General features: G+C 41.9%; 1 protein-coding gene across 3 annotated transcripts in view; it reads right to left on the reverse strand.

The window, feature by feature from the left end:
• Positions 1-14,934, reverse strand: part of KCNIP1 (potassium voltage-gated channel interacting protein 1) — a 916,677-nt gene that overhangs the window by 16,291 nt on the left and 885,452 nt on the right. For all 3 annotated transcript variants that reach the window (XM_075342297.1, XM_075342298.1, XM_075342296.1), the window contains one exon: positions 12,445-12,549. In XM_075342297.1, the coding sequence (XP_075198412.1) occupies positions 12,445-12,549 (105 nt within the window). The remainder of the gene's footprint in view (positions 1-12,444; positions 12,550-14,934) is intronic.

Genomic DNA, 14,934 nt, shown 5'->3' on the forward strand with positions numbered 1-14,934 from the left:
CTACATGTAAAGGTAAAGGGACAGACCTATGCTCTGTACATAGATACAAGGCCACTGTATGAGAATCTCTCCTCAGCTGGCCCTCTAAGTGGTCTGATAAAGACAGTAAATGACCAGCTCCATCCATAACTTAGACCCCTCAGCAACATCTGTATAAGAACAGGAAGAACTCAGCTGTTGGTGGTGCAGTTGTTAACTCCACCCAGTGTTTGCTCTCTGGTTTTCTTGGCACAGCCATGTGTCAATGTCGTCAGACCATGCCTGACTTTCAGCGCCGATAAGTGCTCTGGTTGCAGCAACACAAACTGGTTTTGAAGTCAGGGGTATTCCCCAAACTGGGAAAATGACATTGCTGTTGAATGGGTGGGTTGAGAATGGCTTGATGCTGCTTATATATCTTTATGAGCTGGGCAAGTGCAGTGAAAGCCAGGATTGGTCTCTGTGAGGGGGGCTAATTATGATATTATTACATGCATAAATATAGTCTGGCACTACAAGTAGTAATCTCAAATTAAACTCCCTGCTGTCGCTCCCCTCCGACAGTAAACACACATGCAGGGGACGAAAAAGCATGGGGCATGGCCACAAGAGGTAAATATCCAGCAGCGGCAGAATTTTTCGTCAGCCCACCAATGAACAGTCACACTACAAAGTCTCATCCACTGGACAATGAGCAGCCGCACCCCCAATCCTCTCTCATACTTGAAAAAGTATCCGTTTTAAGACCCCTGCATTACTCCATCCATTTATCCCCTGCAAACTCCCAGCATTCGTGCATTAGCCCTCTTTATACCACCTCCAAACCTTAAGCATACTGGGACCCCTCCATTAACCCTCCCACCAAACCCTAAAACCCTTGTTGCCATATATATTGCTGAACTGCTATTAACCCCTTGATCTTCATATAGGGTTAGCAAGAGTTGAACATTTGGGTTGTAATTTTGTGTGTTTTTTAAAGTAACTTGGGTTGTGTATTATTAAGAAATTGTTGGTTTCATTGTATGTAGACTGTGAGCCCTCGCGGGCAGGGTCTTCTCTCCTCCTATACCAGTCTGGTTTGTATTGTAATTGATTGGTTTACGTACCCTCTTTCACTTGTAAAGTGCCATGGAAGAAATGGTGCTATAATAATAAATAATGATAATAACTAATAATATTGTGTGCTATTACTGCATGATTTACTAGTATGGAAGTTACTTTGTTGTGTATAATTAATATTCTATTAGTACATGGGTTCATCTCGTTTAGGCGCCGTACTTACTGTACATATTAAGCAAAAGACGGCTAAGAGCAATTAATATTTCATATTAATTATTAATAGTCAATGTTGACAATAATGAATATATGGAACTCCCCTTTAACATTTTGCCTTAGTCCCCGTTTAAATTATTGGTGATCAAACCAGTGTAATTATTGTAATTATTGAACTAGTAGTTATTAATAGTAGTACCCAACATTTCTAATTAATGTTAGAGTTAGCAACACTTCATATTGGTAAGTTACCACCGCTTTTGGGATTTTTTTTGTTTTGCTTAGTTAAAATCTGTGATCCTCCTTTGTGAACTGCTCAGGCCGGAGGGACACAGGCACATAACATTGATACATAGTTTGGTGTTGTGTTATTCTATGGGCTCAGAGCATTGATAATTCACACCGGTAACTCAATTTTCAATCTGAGCTAAATACGGGACAAAGTCTACAACAGAGAACCCATTCTTCAGGTCTTTAACGTTGTTTTTTTATTCCTGTGCATGCTCCCTGCAATGTGCATGGATAACAGTGGAGTAGATTTTCGCGTCACCTCATTTGAGGACTATTAAGATTCTGGTTTATGTAAGAAGCCCAGTTGGTCAGGGAAAAAGGAGATCTGGAGAAAAGGACCTTTTTCCAAACAGTGCAAAAATAACGGAGGAGCAGACGATACCGAGCAAGATGGCCACCGAATGAGTTTGAACTTTTCCACACTAAAATACCTGTGTAAAAATATCATATTTAACCCCAAACGTCCCACCACATACAAATCCACTGAGATGCTTTGGTCCACTTTTCTGCACCCAGGTATACGCTCATGACAAATTATGCATCAGCAGAACTATTTTCCATAACACAAGCGCCTCCAAATGCTGGTCAAATTGATGTACAGTTAGGTCCAGAAATATTTGGACAGTGACACAAGTTTTGTTATTTTAGCTGTTTACAAAAACATGTTCACAATTACAATTATATATATAATATGGGCTGAAAGTGCACACTCCCAGCTGCAATATGAGAGTTTTCACATCCAAATTGGAGAAAGGGTTTAGGAATCATAGCTCTGTAATGCATAGCCTCCTCTTTTTCAAGGGACCAAAAGTAATTGGACAAGGGACTCTAAGGGCTGCAATTAACTCTGAAGGCGTCTCCCTCGTTAACCTGTAATCAATGAAGAAGTTAAAAGGTCTGGGGTTGATTACAGGTGTGTGGTTTTGCATTTGGAAGCTGTTGCTGTGACCAGACAACATGCGGTCTAAGGAACTCTCAATTGAGGTGAAGCAGAACATCCTGAGGCTGAAAAAAAAAAGAAAAAATCCATCAGAGAGATAGCAGACATGCTTGGAGTAGCAAAATCAACAGTCGGGTACATTCTGAGAAAAAAGGAATTGACTGGTGAGCTTGGGAACTCAAAAAGGCCTGGGCGTCCACGGATGACAACAGTGGTGGATGATCGCCGCATACTTTCTTTGGTGAAGAAGAACCCATTCACAACATCAACTGAAGTCCAGAACACTCTCAGTGAAGTAGGTGTATCTGTCTCTAAGTCAACAGTAAAGAGAAGACTCCATGAAAGTAAATACAAAGGGTTCACATCTAGATGCAAACCATTCATCAATTCCAAAAATAGACAGGCCAGAGTTAAATTTGCTGAAAAACACCTCATGAAGCCAGCTCAGTTCTGGAAAAGTATTCTATGGACAGATGAGACAAAGATCAACCTGTACCAGAATGATGGGAAGAAAAAAGTTTGGAGAAGAAAGGGAGCGGCACATGATCCAAGGCACACCACATCCTCTGTAAAATATGGTGGAGGCAACGTGATGGCATGGGCATGCATGGCTTTCAATGGCACTGGGTCACTTGTCTTTATTGATGACATAACAGCAGACAAGAGTAGCCGGATGAATTCTGAAGTGTACCGGGATATACTTTCAGCCCAGATTCAGCCAAATGCCGCAAAGTTGATCGGACGGCGCTTCATAGTACAGATGGACAATGACCCCAAGCATACAGCCAAAGCTACCCAGGAGTTCATGAGTGCAAAAAAGTGGAACATTCTGCAATGGCCAAGTCAATCACCAGATCTTAACCCAATTGAGCATGCATTTCACTTGCTCAAATCCAGACTTAAGACGGAAAGACCCACAAACAAGCAAGACCTGAAGGCTGCGGCTGTAAAGGCCTGGCAAAGCATTAAGAAGGAGGAAACCCAGCGTTTGGTGATGTCCATGGGTTCCAGACTTAAGGCAGTGATTGCCTCCAAAGGATTCGCAACAAAATATTGAAAATAAAAATATTTTGTTTGGGTTTGGTTTATTTGTCCAATTACTTTTGACCTCCTAAAATGTGGAGTGTTTGTAAAGAAATGTGTACAATTCCTACAATTTCTATCAGATATTTTTGTTCAAACCTTCAAATTAAACGTTACAATCTGCACTTGAATTCTGTTGTAGAGGTTTCATTTCAAATCCAATGTGGTGGCATGCAGAGTCCAACTCGCGAAAATTGTGTCACTGTCCAAATATTTCTGGACCTAACTATACCTTTAAGGAAAGCATTTGGAAGCCAGAATATGTGGAAATACTAATTCAAGAAAGGCAGAGGAAATTTCCATTGCGGATAACTTCCACTGCCACTATTGTGTGTAGAACATCAAACAAATAGACACACTAGAAACTAAGCTGCAAGAAGGGGCCCAGTGCACAGCCAAGTGGGGCAGGGAAAACTTTGTGACTTTGTGTTGGAATCTAGACTCTTGGAGAAAGAGAAAATATTATTCTGATATGGATAGAGAGCTCTTCCGACAGCACACTGCTATCATTCCGTTTAAGGTGAGAGATGTATTAATGGATGTGCTGGTTACTAGGATCTGGCTGCAACAGGTCATGTCTAATCTGTGATGGCCTGGTACGAATAAGCATGTTACCATTTCCATGAAACAGGTTTGAGTTTCAAAAATGGCTCAGAAGAAGACAGCAGCAACATTGCCCACGTCTTCCATGGATCCTTGATCTAAAGCTAAAGATACCAGGGGACAGGTGGAACGGTTGCTACAGTTCCCTCCAACACCAATGGAGTACAGACATAGTAGACTTAGGTCTCCTGCAAATTGTAGATGACTTGCTCTTGCACACAGAAGCCATGGAAGTATACTTGGTTCTGTTAAAGGAACTCTCCTCCCACCTGAAGAACATAAGTCAAGGGTATTGGTGTTGGTACTGTGACGCCTCTGGACTATTCAGGTCGTCACAGGGTACTGTACAAACTATTCTCCCCGTGCAGTATTTAACCCCTTATGGTTCTGGGTCTCTACCTTGAAGTGTTGTCTCCATTAGCATTCACAAATCCTAGATACACTTTGCACCATACCTGTCAGGCACACCAGTGGGCTTCTTAAGCAGGATAGGGCCGCCCACCTAAGGGTCAGACAGGGAGGTGGGAGGTGTCAAAGTAGTCAGTAGTGTAGAGTTGATGAGTGACCCTCAAGCTGTAAGGAGCTCTGAGGAACCTGGGAGGTGGAGCTTCCAGGGGAGAGGAAAACTAGGTCGCAGACGGTGGTCTAGACCTGAAGGAGTCGGACCCCCGGTCGCAGGGGATTAAGGCTAGGTGCCTGATACCTGTCAAGGAGGACAGTCAGCAGCCTGGTCCTATCACCGGTCCGGGACCCTAATGCACGATGGGGTACACGGACCCTAGGTTGGGGAGAAGCTTCAGGCAACCAGGCAATTAACCTGAGGAGAACTGGGCCTTTATGGACTGTTCCCACTAGCTCCAGAATCGGGGCACTAGTGCAACGAGGGTGATGGGGCTTTCCTAGCAAGCAGCCCACTGAAATCCCAAGCATGAGCCCTAAGAGCAGGCTCCTCCACTTAGCCACAGGGAGGAGCGGAGCCCGGATAGCTCCAAGCTACTGGACCACAATGGACACTCTAAAAGTTAGTGCCAGGAGGCAGGTTACAGACCACCAGCAGCACTGCAGGGGATGGGACCCAGACAAGCTCCCCTTGAGAGGCAGCGGCATTCAGAGACTTGGTTTACCCTGCTGAGTAAGTACCCGACTGACAACTGCACTGTGTCCCCCGCATCACCATCTAGAGTCCCAGGGCCTACCCCACTACCCTTAGAGGGCAACGTCACCTAGCTGCCCCACTCCATCACCCCGGGTACTCCCAATGGCAGCGGCGGTACCCCCAATTACCGCACACCACAGGTGGCATCAAAGGCTATATCTGTCCCCTGTAAACACCCCTTTATATTTTGAGTGTGGCCCCTAAACCCCGGGTCTGGAGACCCTCGAGCCACGAACGGACACCCCCGGATCCGAGCGGTTCAATCCACTGCTGGGGCGGCACAGTACCAAGGACAACATATGATATAGACGATATATGAAACTAATTGCACTGAAAGAGGAAAACTCCTCCCAGGTGCATATTGTACCCTTAGTCTTATTCTAGGTCTAGACTTTACAGAAAATCAGGGATGAATACCAATAACACCAGAGAACAGACTCAACAACTGCCCTGACACTCCTGTGAGAATAGAGAAGATTCCTCTTGGTTTTTGCTCAATAATCTCTTGCTAGAATTGAGCAAAGAATATGAGATACTCAAAGATCTTTGAGGCCTCTGCCACACTTCCGCATTAAAACCGTACATGTCTCACATTCCGTTTTCAGGTCAATGTTACAGTTGTCACTCGACTCAGTGTCTCCTTCTAACTAGCCCCTAGAGGAAACACACTCCTTAAGGATGAAACTGATTCTCTAATGGATGGTGTTGTTGGTGTACACATGCCGTGGAGCACTGAATATATCTTCTTCTAACCACTGACTTACTGGGCTTACAATCCAAATTCCCCCAGTATGTCTTTGAAGTGTGGGAGGAAATAAGAGTACCTAGAGGAAACTAAGACAAACACAAAAACTTTATGCAGATGTTATTCAAGGTGGGATTTGAACCCAGGAACCCAGCGCTGCAAAGCAACAGTGCTAACCAAATCAAACATTTTGGCAGTAAAATGTAATTTTTTTATTAGTTGCAAATTTTTCAGCTAAACAAGAATTAGGCCCCCTTCACACGTCAGTAATTCTGGTACGTATGTGCTTTTTTATATACGTACCAGAATCACTGACATACACAGACCCATTATAATCAATGGGTCTGCTCACACATCAGTGATTTTTCACTGAACGTGTCTCCGTGCGGCGTACACCCGTGGCCGTGTTTCTGCACGGAGACAAGTCCGTTTTTTTCTGGCATCACTGATGACCCACGGACCACACTATGGTGTGATCCATGTGTGATCCGTGAAACACGTACCAGAAGATCACGGACGGACATATTAAATATTAAATATTTTCAACTTACCTTGCCTGCGATTCGCGATGCAGCCTCCGCTCTCGGCAGCTCCTGCCTGGCTCATGAATATTCATGAGAGCAGGAACAGCTGACCCAGAAGTAGCTGCAGAGAGCGGTGGGCAGACGCTGGAGAGCTGAGGAGTTCAGCACCATAGACAGCAGGAGCGAAGGCAGGTGAGTAATGTCCATATGCAATTACGGACCACGGATTGCACATGGACAACCCACGTGTGCCGTGAATCACGGAACACGGAGGGACATGTGCATGTTTTACACGTCAGGGAAGAACGTCAGTGTTTTTCACTGACGTGTGAAACGGGCCTTAGTAGGTGAAACTAGTTCCCACAATTTGTTGTGCAGAGTAAAGGTGGTGTCACACATAGCGACACAGCAGCGATCACGACCAGTGATCTGACCTTATCAGGATCGCTGCTGCGTCGTTACATGGTCGCTGGTGATCTGTCAAACAGGCAGATCTCACTAGCGACCAGTGACCAGCCCCCAGCTAGCAGCGATGCGTGGAAGCGTAACTAAGGTAAATATTGGGTAACCAAGGAAAGGACTTCTCTTGGTTACCCGATATTTACCTTAGTTACTAGCGTACGCCGCTCTCACACTGCCAGTGCCGGCTCCCTGTTCCCTGCACTCCTAGCCACAGTACACATGGGGTTAATTACCCAATGTGTACTCCAGCTACGTGTGCAGGGAGCCGGCACTGGCAGCATGAGAGCAGCGGACACTAGTAACTAAGGTAAATATCGGGTAACCAAGGAAAGGGCTTCTTGGTTACCCGATGTTTACCGTGGTTACAGCTTACCGCAGGCTGCCAGACGCCTGCTCCCTGCTCGCTTCAGTTCGTCGCTCTCTCGCTGTCCCACACAGCAATGTGTGCTTCCCAGCTGGAGAGCAATGTCTAAAAAATGAAGCAGGACATTCAACAACGACCGGCGGCCTCACAGCAGGGGCCAGCTCGTTGCTGGATGTCACACATAGCGACAGCTGTCATGTTTTTGTTTTTGCCATTTGGGTTTTGCCCTGCAAAGCTGAGTTTTTGACCAAAGTTCTGCAACAAAAAGGCTGCAATTTGAACTGCAAAGTGTGGACAAGAAAACCAAATTCCCATAGACTTTGCTTGAAAAGCAGAACACAACCATTTTGGCATTAAACGCTGCAGTTGAAAAAGCAGCAAAAAAGCAGGTAAAAAGCAGGTAAAAAGCAAAGTGCGCACATAGCTTAAGAATGAGCAGTACTTAGCTTTTGGAGCACAGACTTTCCTGGAATAGTAACGGGCAACATCTGTGGAGCCCTCAAAAAGCCAGAATAGCAGAAAAACCCCAAATGAGATCCCATTTTAGACATTCCATCTTTCATTGACTTCATCTATGGCTGCAGTGACTTTTTTCACTAAGGAAGTGCCCATGCCAATAAAGTTTTTGTAATTTAACAACAAAGGAGAAGTTTTTTGTGGAAGCTAGACCTTTGTTTGCCTTATATCTTTATCTTTATTGCTGCCTGGGAACCAGCCCATGGATTTGTGCGTGCACCGCAAACTCAGCAAATACACAATAATCAGAGAAGATTGATATTGTGTTTCATGGTTCGGACACCTGGAGAAAAAAGGCAGCATTTATGCTACGTGTGAACATGGCCTCAGCACTAAATTTTTATTACATTTTTATAGCTTTAATATAAAACATTAATGAATCATGCAATATTGTATATCATTTACTAATCCCCATAAATAATCTCATAGCTGTATTGTTCAGGTCATTACAATTACAGGGACACCAAATATGTACATTTTATTTATTGATTTGTGATGTTTTATTTTTTTATAAAAGCGCATGAAAAAATACATTATTTCAAATTTTCTTATTATTTTTTAATAATTTTATTAGAAGAAAAAAAAATCTCTTTTATTCTCCAACTAGAATAAAGGGCAGAGAGATACACTGATCTTTACAATGCATCTCTATATACAAGTGTAATTAAATTGTAGTGTCAGAGGCTGCAATGCAGCTTCACGTACACTAAATACCCTCTGTGACATCATTAGGCTTTGTGGCTCAAGGCCTTAGCTCCTGCTGAAAAGTTTGAAGGTTGTTGGTTTGACTCAATGTGAGGGGGAAGGGTAAAAAAAATAAGTGACATTTTCTGTAATTGTTTTATAGGAACAAACATCTGACTGTTTCTTCACCTCTAGGGATATAGAGATACGCCACTATTTACAATGTATCTCATATATGAAAAGGTGAGTATCCAGCACCAATATGAATAAAACTCAAAGTTTATTTCATCATTAAAATTATGATAAAACACATAACATCTGATGCGTTTCGGACGTCATTCCTCCTGATGTCTGAAACGTGTCAGATGTTCTGCTTTTTAACATAATTTTAATGAGGAAATAAACTTTGAGTTTTATTCATATGGGTGCTGGATACTCACGTTTTCATTCCTGTATCTGTGGAAGCCAGCCACATGTATTCGTGCACCTGCTATGGAGTCAGGATGAATACTATCTGCACATGATTATCTACTGCACCTATGAATAATCTGCTTGTGGGTTCACTGCCTGAAAGACCAAAATTACCAAATCCTCTTACAGCTCTCAGTGAAGCCAGTGGCTCAGAGAGAGAGAGCTGCTGCCTACGAACAAGACATTCACAAGCTTGAGTTCTGGGGAGATCAGACAAGAGAATTGTTAATATATGCACTGCAGAGAATTGCCGGCCCTGCCACCCAAGGAGGAGGAACTACGCCATCTATGTAGGACCTCCTCCTCAGGAGCAGTGACTGCTAGGACAGTCCAGCTGAATCCTGGATGGTTAGGAGCTATGGAAGTGTATATACATATTACACATTTTCATAATGTCATAGGCATTACTCATATGTGGAAAAATGGAGGTATCCCAATAGCAATTCTAGGGATCTAATATACTCCGCATACTTACACGTGGACAGCTGCTGCCCATCCAGGTTGGTCAATAATCCTACAATTTTGAAAAATCCAAAGGTTATTGGACACCAAGGATAGGCATGATTTGGACACATGCATTTACCCTCTTAAAGGGAACCTGTCACCATTTTTTTGGCGTATAAGCTGCGGCCACCACTACCAAGCTCTTATATACAGCTTTCAAACATGCTGTATATAAAAGCCCAGGCCGCTGTGAGAACATAAAAAACACTTTATAATACTTACCTAACGGTCGCGCAGTTGGCCATATGGGCGTCTCCGTTCTCTGGTGCCGGCGCCTCCTCTTTTGGCCATCTTCATCCTCTTTCTGAAGCCTGTGTGAATGACGTGTCTACGTCATACACACTCACCGGGCCTGCGCAGGCGCACTACAATACTTTGATCTGCCCTGCTCAGGACCTGAATGTCAGCGAGTGTGTATGACGTCAGACGCGTCATGCACTGCGGCTAGAGAAGGAGAACAAAGATGGCCAAAAGAGGCGGTGCCGGCATCGGACAATGGAGCCGCCCATATGGCCAACTGCGCAACTGTTATGTGAGTATTATAAAGTGTTTTTTATGTTCTCACAATGGCATGGGCTCTTATACACAGCATGTTAGAATGCTGTATATAAGAGCCCGGTGGTGGTGGCTGCAGCTTATAGGCCACAATGGTGACAGGTTCCCTTTAAAAGAGTGCTCCAGGGAGATAAAAAAGTATTCTAATGGCCAAACCTTCACAAACGATAAAGCTGACATCCAATTATAATGCTGACAGTACATGCAATTGTAAAAGTGTAACTATGGACATCCTCCTCGCTTCTGGGATGTCATGTCACAGATTAGGGATCATGATCTGCCTGTTCTCTCCCCTCCCCACTCCAAATATCTGCCTGCACAGAAGCTACGATACAGACTGCAATCTAAGAATAAGGACTATCATGTGTAACGCAGGGAGCAGGAGAAGAGTGCTGATCCACACATGTCCGTGGAAAGAAGCAAGTACTGCACATGAAATGGGGAGCACATCCAAATAAATATATAAAAAGTATATCCTTTATTGTAGCAAAATTTAAAACATAAAAACCAAAAAACACACCCAAAGATGAATAGAGATGGAACAATCCCCAAACAACAACCACAGTAAAATGACTGCCCCCGATATCAGCAATATGAGTAAATAGCATCACATAAATATATGCAAGACAAATGTATATACAATTATATGTCCTCTAAAACTAATACAGGTCCAGTCCAGCCTTGAAATAGAGATCTACAAAACAGTCAAGGGAGTATATACACAAATGTGCACAAGGATAAATGGATGGACAAGTCACAGGGAAATGTATATGAAATAAGCCAAATATCTGACCAAGGATAATACAATTACCCTCCATTATTTAGGAAAGGAGACATCTATGATCAAGGCAAAAAATACACAGCCCAAAACGAATCTGTGAGGAGGCAAGGCACCAGAGGACAAGCGGAAGAGAGGGTTTGTTGGGGGAGATCCTGTGGGTGATGCCCATCTACACATGTCCATACATAATGCACTGCTATGGTCAATCCCCCCTGACCTATATTATTCTGGTAGTGTGTTGCCCCTTACAACTTTTGTTATCCTTGATTCTCATGTCTCTCTTCACCCGGAGTTAAGAATCCAGATGTATGCTGTACAATCTTTCAGAGATGGTATAACCCCCCCACCCCAATTCCCTTTATTATTCCCTGTGTATGGGCCTATTAGAGGATCATCAGAGTCTGATTTCAGGTGGATGATTTTTTTTATTCAGGCTGGGGAGACACATGATAATAGCAAATGTTACATTTGCAGGGTGCATGACGCTACCAGGGTGATATGGGTCAGGGTGTTTGACCATCTCAGTGCATTAGATCAGCACTCTGCCTCTTCTCCCTGCCTAAATTCAAGATGTTGGTTGAAGGCTTAAACCATCCCTCTATCCTGAATTTATTTCCACGTGGGGCTGCACAGATGTGTTCAATGCCATTACAGTGCTTATGACTGTCACAACCACACAACCAGCCAAGCTGAGCCTCTATCAGCAATTTAACCTCCCACCTGGATAAGACCGTATTTGCATTTCAGCCTTTGTACAGATTTCTTCTCCCTGCCTGATACATGACAGTCCTTGTTCTACAGTGGATCACAGTCTATATTGTTGCTTCGGTGTGCACAGAAATCCAAAGTAAAGAGGAGAAAGGTTGGGCAGGCAGAGGACAGATAAAATGACTGTAGACATTTGTCATGGGCTGACCGTACCCCCTGATCTCAGGATGAATGGAAGGAGATGTTATCAGGTGGCTGTTACTAGCAGCAAAGAGCCAGATACACCACCTGATCTGTGATGTAATGTCCAGCAGGAAGGGGGAGCACCAAGGAGTTGCTCTACTATCACAGTTTATAGCATGAACTGTCAGTATTAGAAACAACACTATGGATTTCAACCTTAGAATTTGTGAAGGTATGGCCATTTAGAATATCTATCTCCCTGGAGTACCCCTATAACCTGGTTTCGCCATAATAGGTATAGCTGAGATGTAAAGTTTGAAAATATAAGAAAAGTTACACATAAAAGGAAAAACCCGGGGAACTCACCTAATTCTTATTCATTCTTTGCTGTCGATTTAACCTCAGATATTGCTTTAAATATGTTGACATCACAATTATGCTCTACATGTAATGGAATATATCCATAGGCTCCTATTCTCCAAATTTATGTAAGGTCTTAATTGTATCTTTTTACACATACTGTATGTTAGGTATATGCCCAGTTACATTTTAAGGGCTGTACATTATTTGCCAATAAGTCTAAAAAGGTACAAACTGTTGAATAAAAGTAAATATATACTAACCTGAAAAAATATATCCACATGTTGCTTTGGGGCATCATCTTTGAGCACAGGGTATGTGTATTTCCCCATCATGTCATATATGGCTTTCACAATATCCATCATTTCCTGTTTAAAACATATAAGATGTGTATTTATTTAGAGATTATTATACACAGTGAGCAGGTATGGCTAGGTTTACACCGGTCTATGAGTCGCCAATAGAAATCGCCAATACAGTTTACTTCGTTATCACCAGAAGAAAGAGTGCAGCCTCTTACCCTATTGTTTCCAGTAAAATAATGGACGCTAACTTAAATCGGACTAAACGTATTAATACAGTACTCCTGGCACAGTTTATGAACCTATATGTAACAATTCCATTTCTTGCAAAGAAACAGGAAAAGTATAACTAACATAGGTATAAACTAATAATAATTACTAAATAAAAAAATTGCAGCTTCACATCCCTTCAAAAATTAATGTTCAAATAAGATTGATAACATTTACTAAAGTAGAATAAATAAAGTACAATAACACATAGATCATACTGCTGAAACTGTACCCATACATATAGAATAGCCACAAAAATTGCCTTTGGAGATGGCAAAAAACATTTCCCTTTGCTGTTGTAAAAAAATTCAATTAAAAAAATAAGTTGAATGTATCCCAAAACTGTGTCAATAAAAGCAAGCATGTCACGCTACATTGACAAGAAGATAAAAAGTTTTTTTGGTTTTGGAATGAGGTGATAGTTATTTTTTTTCCACATGATCATCCTATGCAGCATATTATTCTTCAATGTTAATACAGAAGATGACAAAAAACACCGACAAAATCCCTAGAACAACAAACCCTGTTTAGAAATCTAGCAAGCATAAACAACAGATGAAATAAGTATTGAACACATAACTAATTTTCTAAGGAAATATATTTCTACAGGTGCTATTCATAATAATTGCTCACATGATGTCGGTAACAACCAATCCAATCCACACAGGCAAATAAATCAAACTATAGATGTCCATAAATTAAGTTATGTGTAATAATGAGAAATGATACAGGGATAAAGCATTGAACACATGAAGAAAGAGAGGTGCAAGAAGCCATGGAAAGGTATGATACCAGCTGATATTTAGTATTAATTAGAAAGCAAACCTGACACTTCGTGAAAAACTAATATCACCCTATTAAACTTATGCCCTATAAAAAAGGTGTCTCATTATAAAGTTGAAAAAAGAGAACCATCTCATGATGGGTAAAATCTGTGAACTGTCTCAAGATCTTTGCAATGGTATTGTTGCACAACATACTGATGGCATCAGTTACAGAAGAATTTCTTATCTACTAAAGGCTCCAGTGACAACAGTTGAGGCCATAATCTCGGAAGTGGAAAGAACATCATTTCACTATAAACCGGCCACTACCAGGCTCTCCCTCTAAGATTTCAGACAGAGGAGTGAAAAGAATTATGAAAAGAGTTGTCCAAGAGCCAAAGACCACCTGTGGAGAGCTACAGAAAGACCTGGAATCAGCAGGTAAATTTGTTTCAAAGAAATCTAAAAGAAATGCATGCAAGACTCCATTGATAAACAAATCGCATGCACAAGCTAAGTTAAAATATGCTCCACAACATTTAGACAATCCTGTGAAATACTGGGATGAAATATAGTCTGGTCAGATGGGGCCAAAAATTTAACTCTTTGGATGCCGTAATACACACCGTGTTCGGAGGCCAAAAGACACTGGATTTCACCCCCAAAACAGCATATCAACAGTCAAGTTTGCAAGTGAGAACATCAATGTGTGGGGATATTTTTCAGCATACGGCACTGGCAAACTTCATATAATTGAAGGAAGGATGAATAGACAAATGTACAGAGACATTCTTGATAAAAACCTGGTGCAATCTACCAGAATGATGAAGACAAAATGAGGGTGGAAATTTCAGCAAAAAAATGATGCCATCAGCCAAGGTACAGATGAAGAAAATAAAACTGCTATAATGGCCCAGGCAATCACCTGACCAGAATTCAATAGACCATTTATGGAAGCAACAAAAGCTCAGAGTTCATAGAAGGAGCCCACGGAAGCTTTAGGATGTGACGAGTGTTTGTGGGGATAAAATCACACTTGAGCAATGCATGCGACTAGTTTCTTATTACAAGAGGTTTCTTGAAGCTGTCATCACCAACAAAGGATTTTGAACAAAGTATGAAATAAATTTCAGTAAGCGTGTTCCATGCTTTTTCCCTGTGTCATTTCTTATCATTACACAACTTAATTTATACACATCTATGGTTTTATTTATTTGCCTGTGTGGATTGGGTGGATTGTTGTCAATATCTGGTGAGATATTCATGTCAATAGCACATTTAGAAATATATATACTTAGAAATTTTGTGTTGTGTTAAATACTTATTTCGCCAGCTGTACTGCAATATTGTTGCATGCAAAAATTGACATCCAGTCACTTTTCAACTATTTTAGTAAAATTCAATATAATTTGAGTAT

The sequence above is a fragment of the Anomaloglossus baeobatrachus genome, chromosome 4 (genome assembly GCF_048569485.1).
Source record: "Anomaloglossus baeobatrachus isolate aAnoBae1 chromosome 4, aAnoBae1.hap1, whole genome shotgun sequence".
In the NCBI taxonomy this organism is placed as follows: Eukaryota; Metazoa; Chordata; class Amphibia; order Anura; family Aromobatidae; genus Anomaloglossus; species Anomaloglossus baeobatrachus.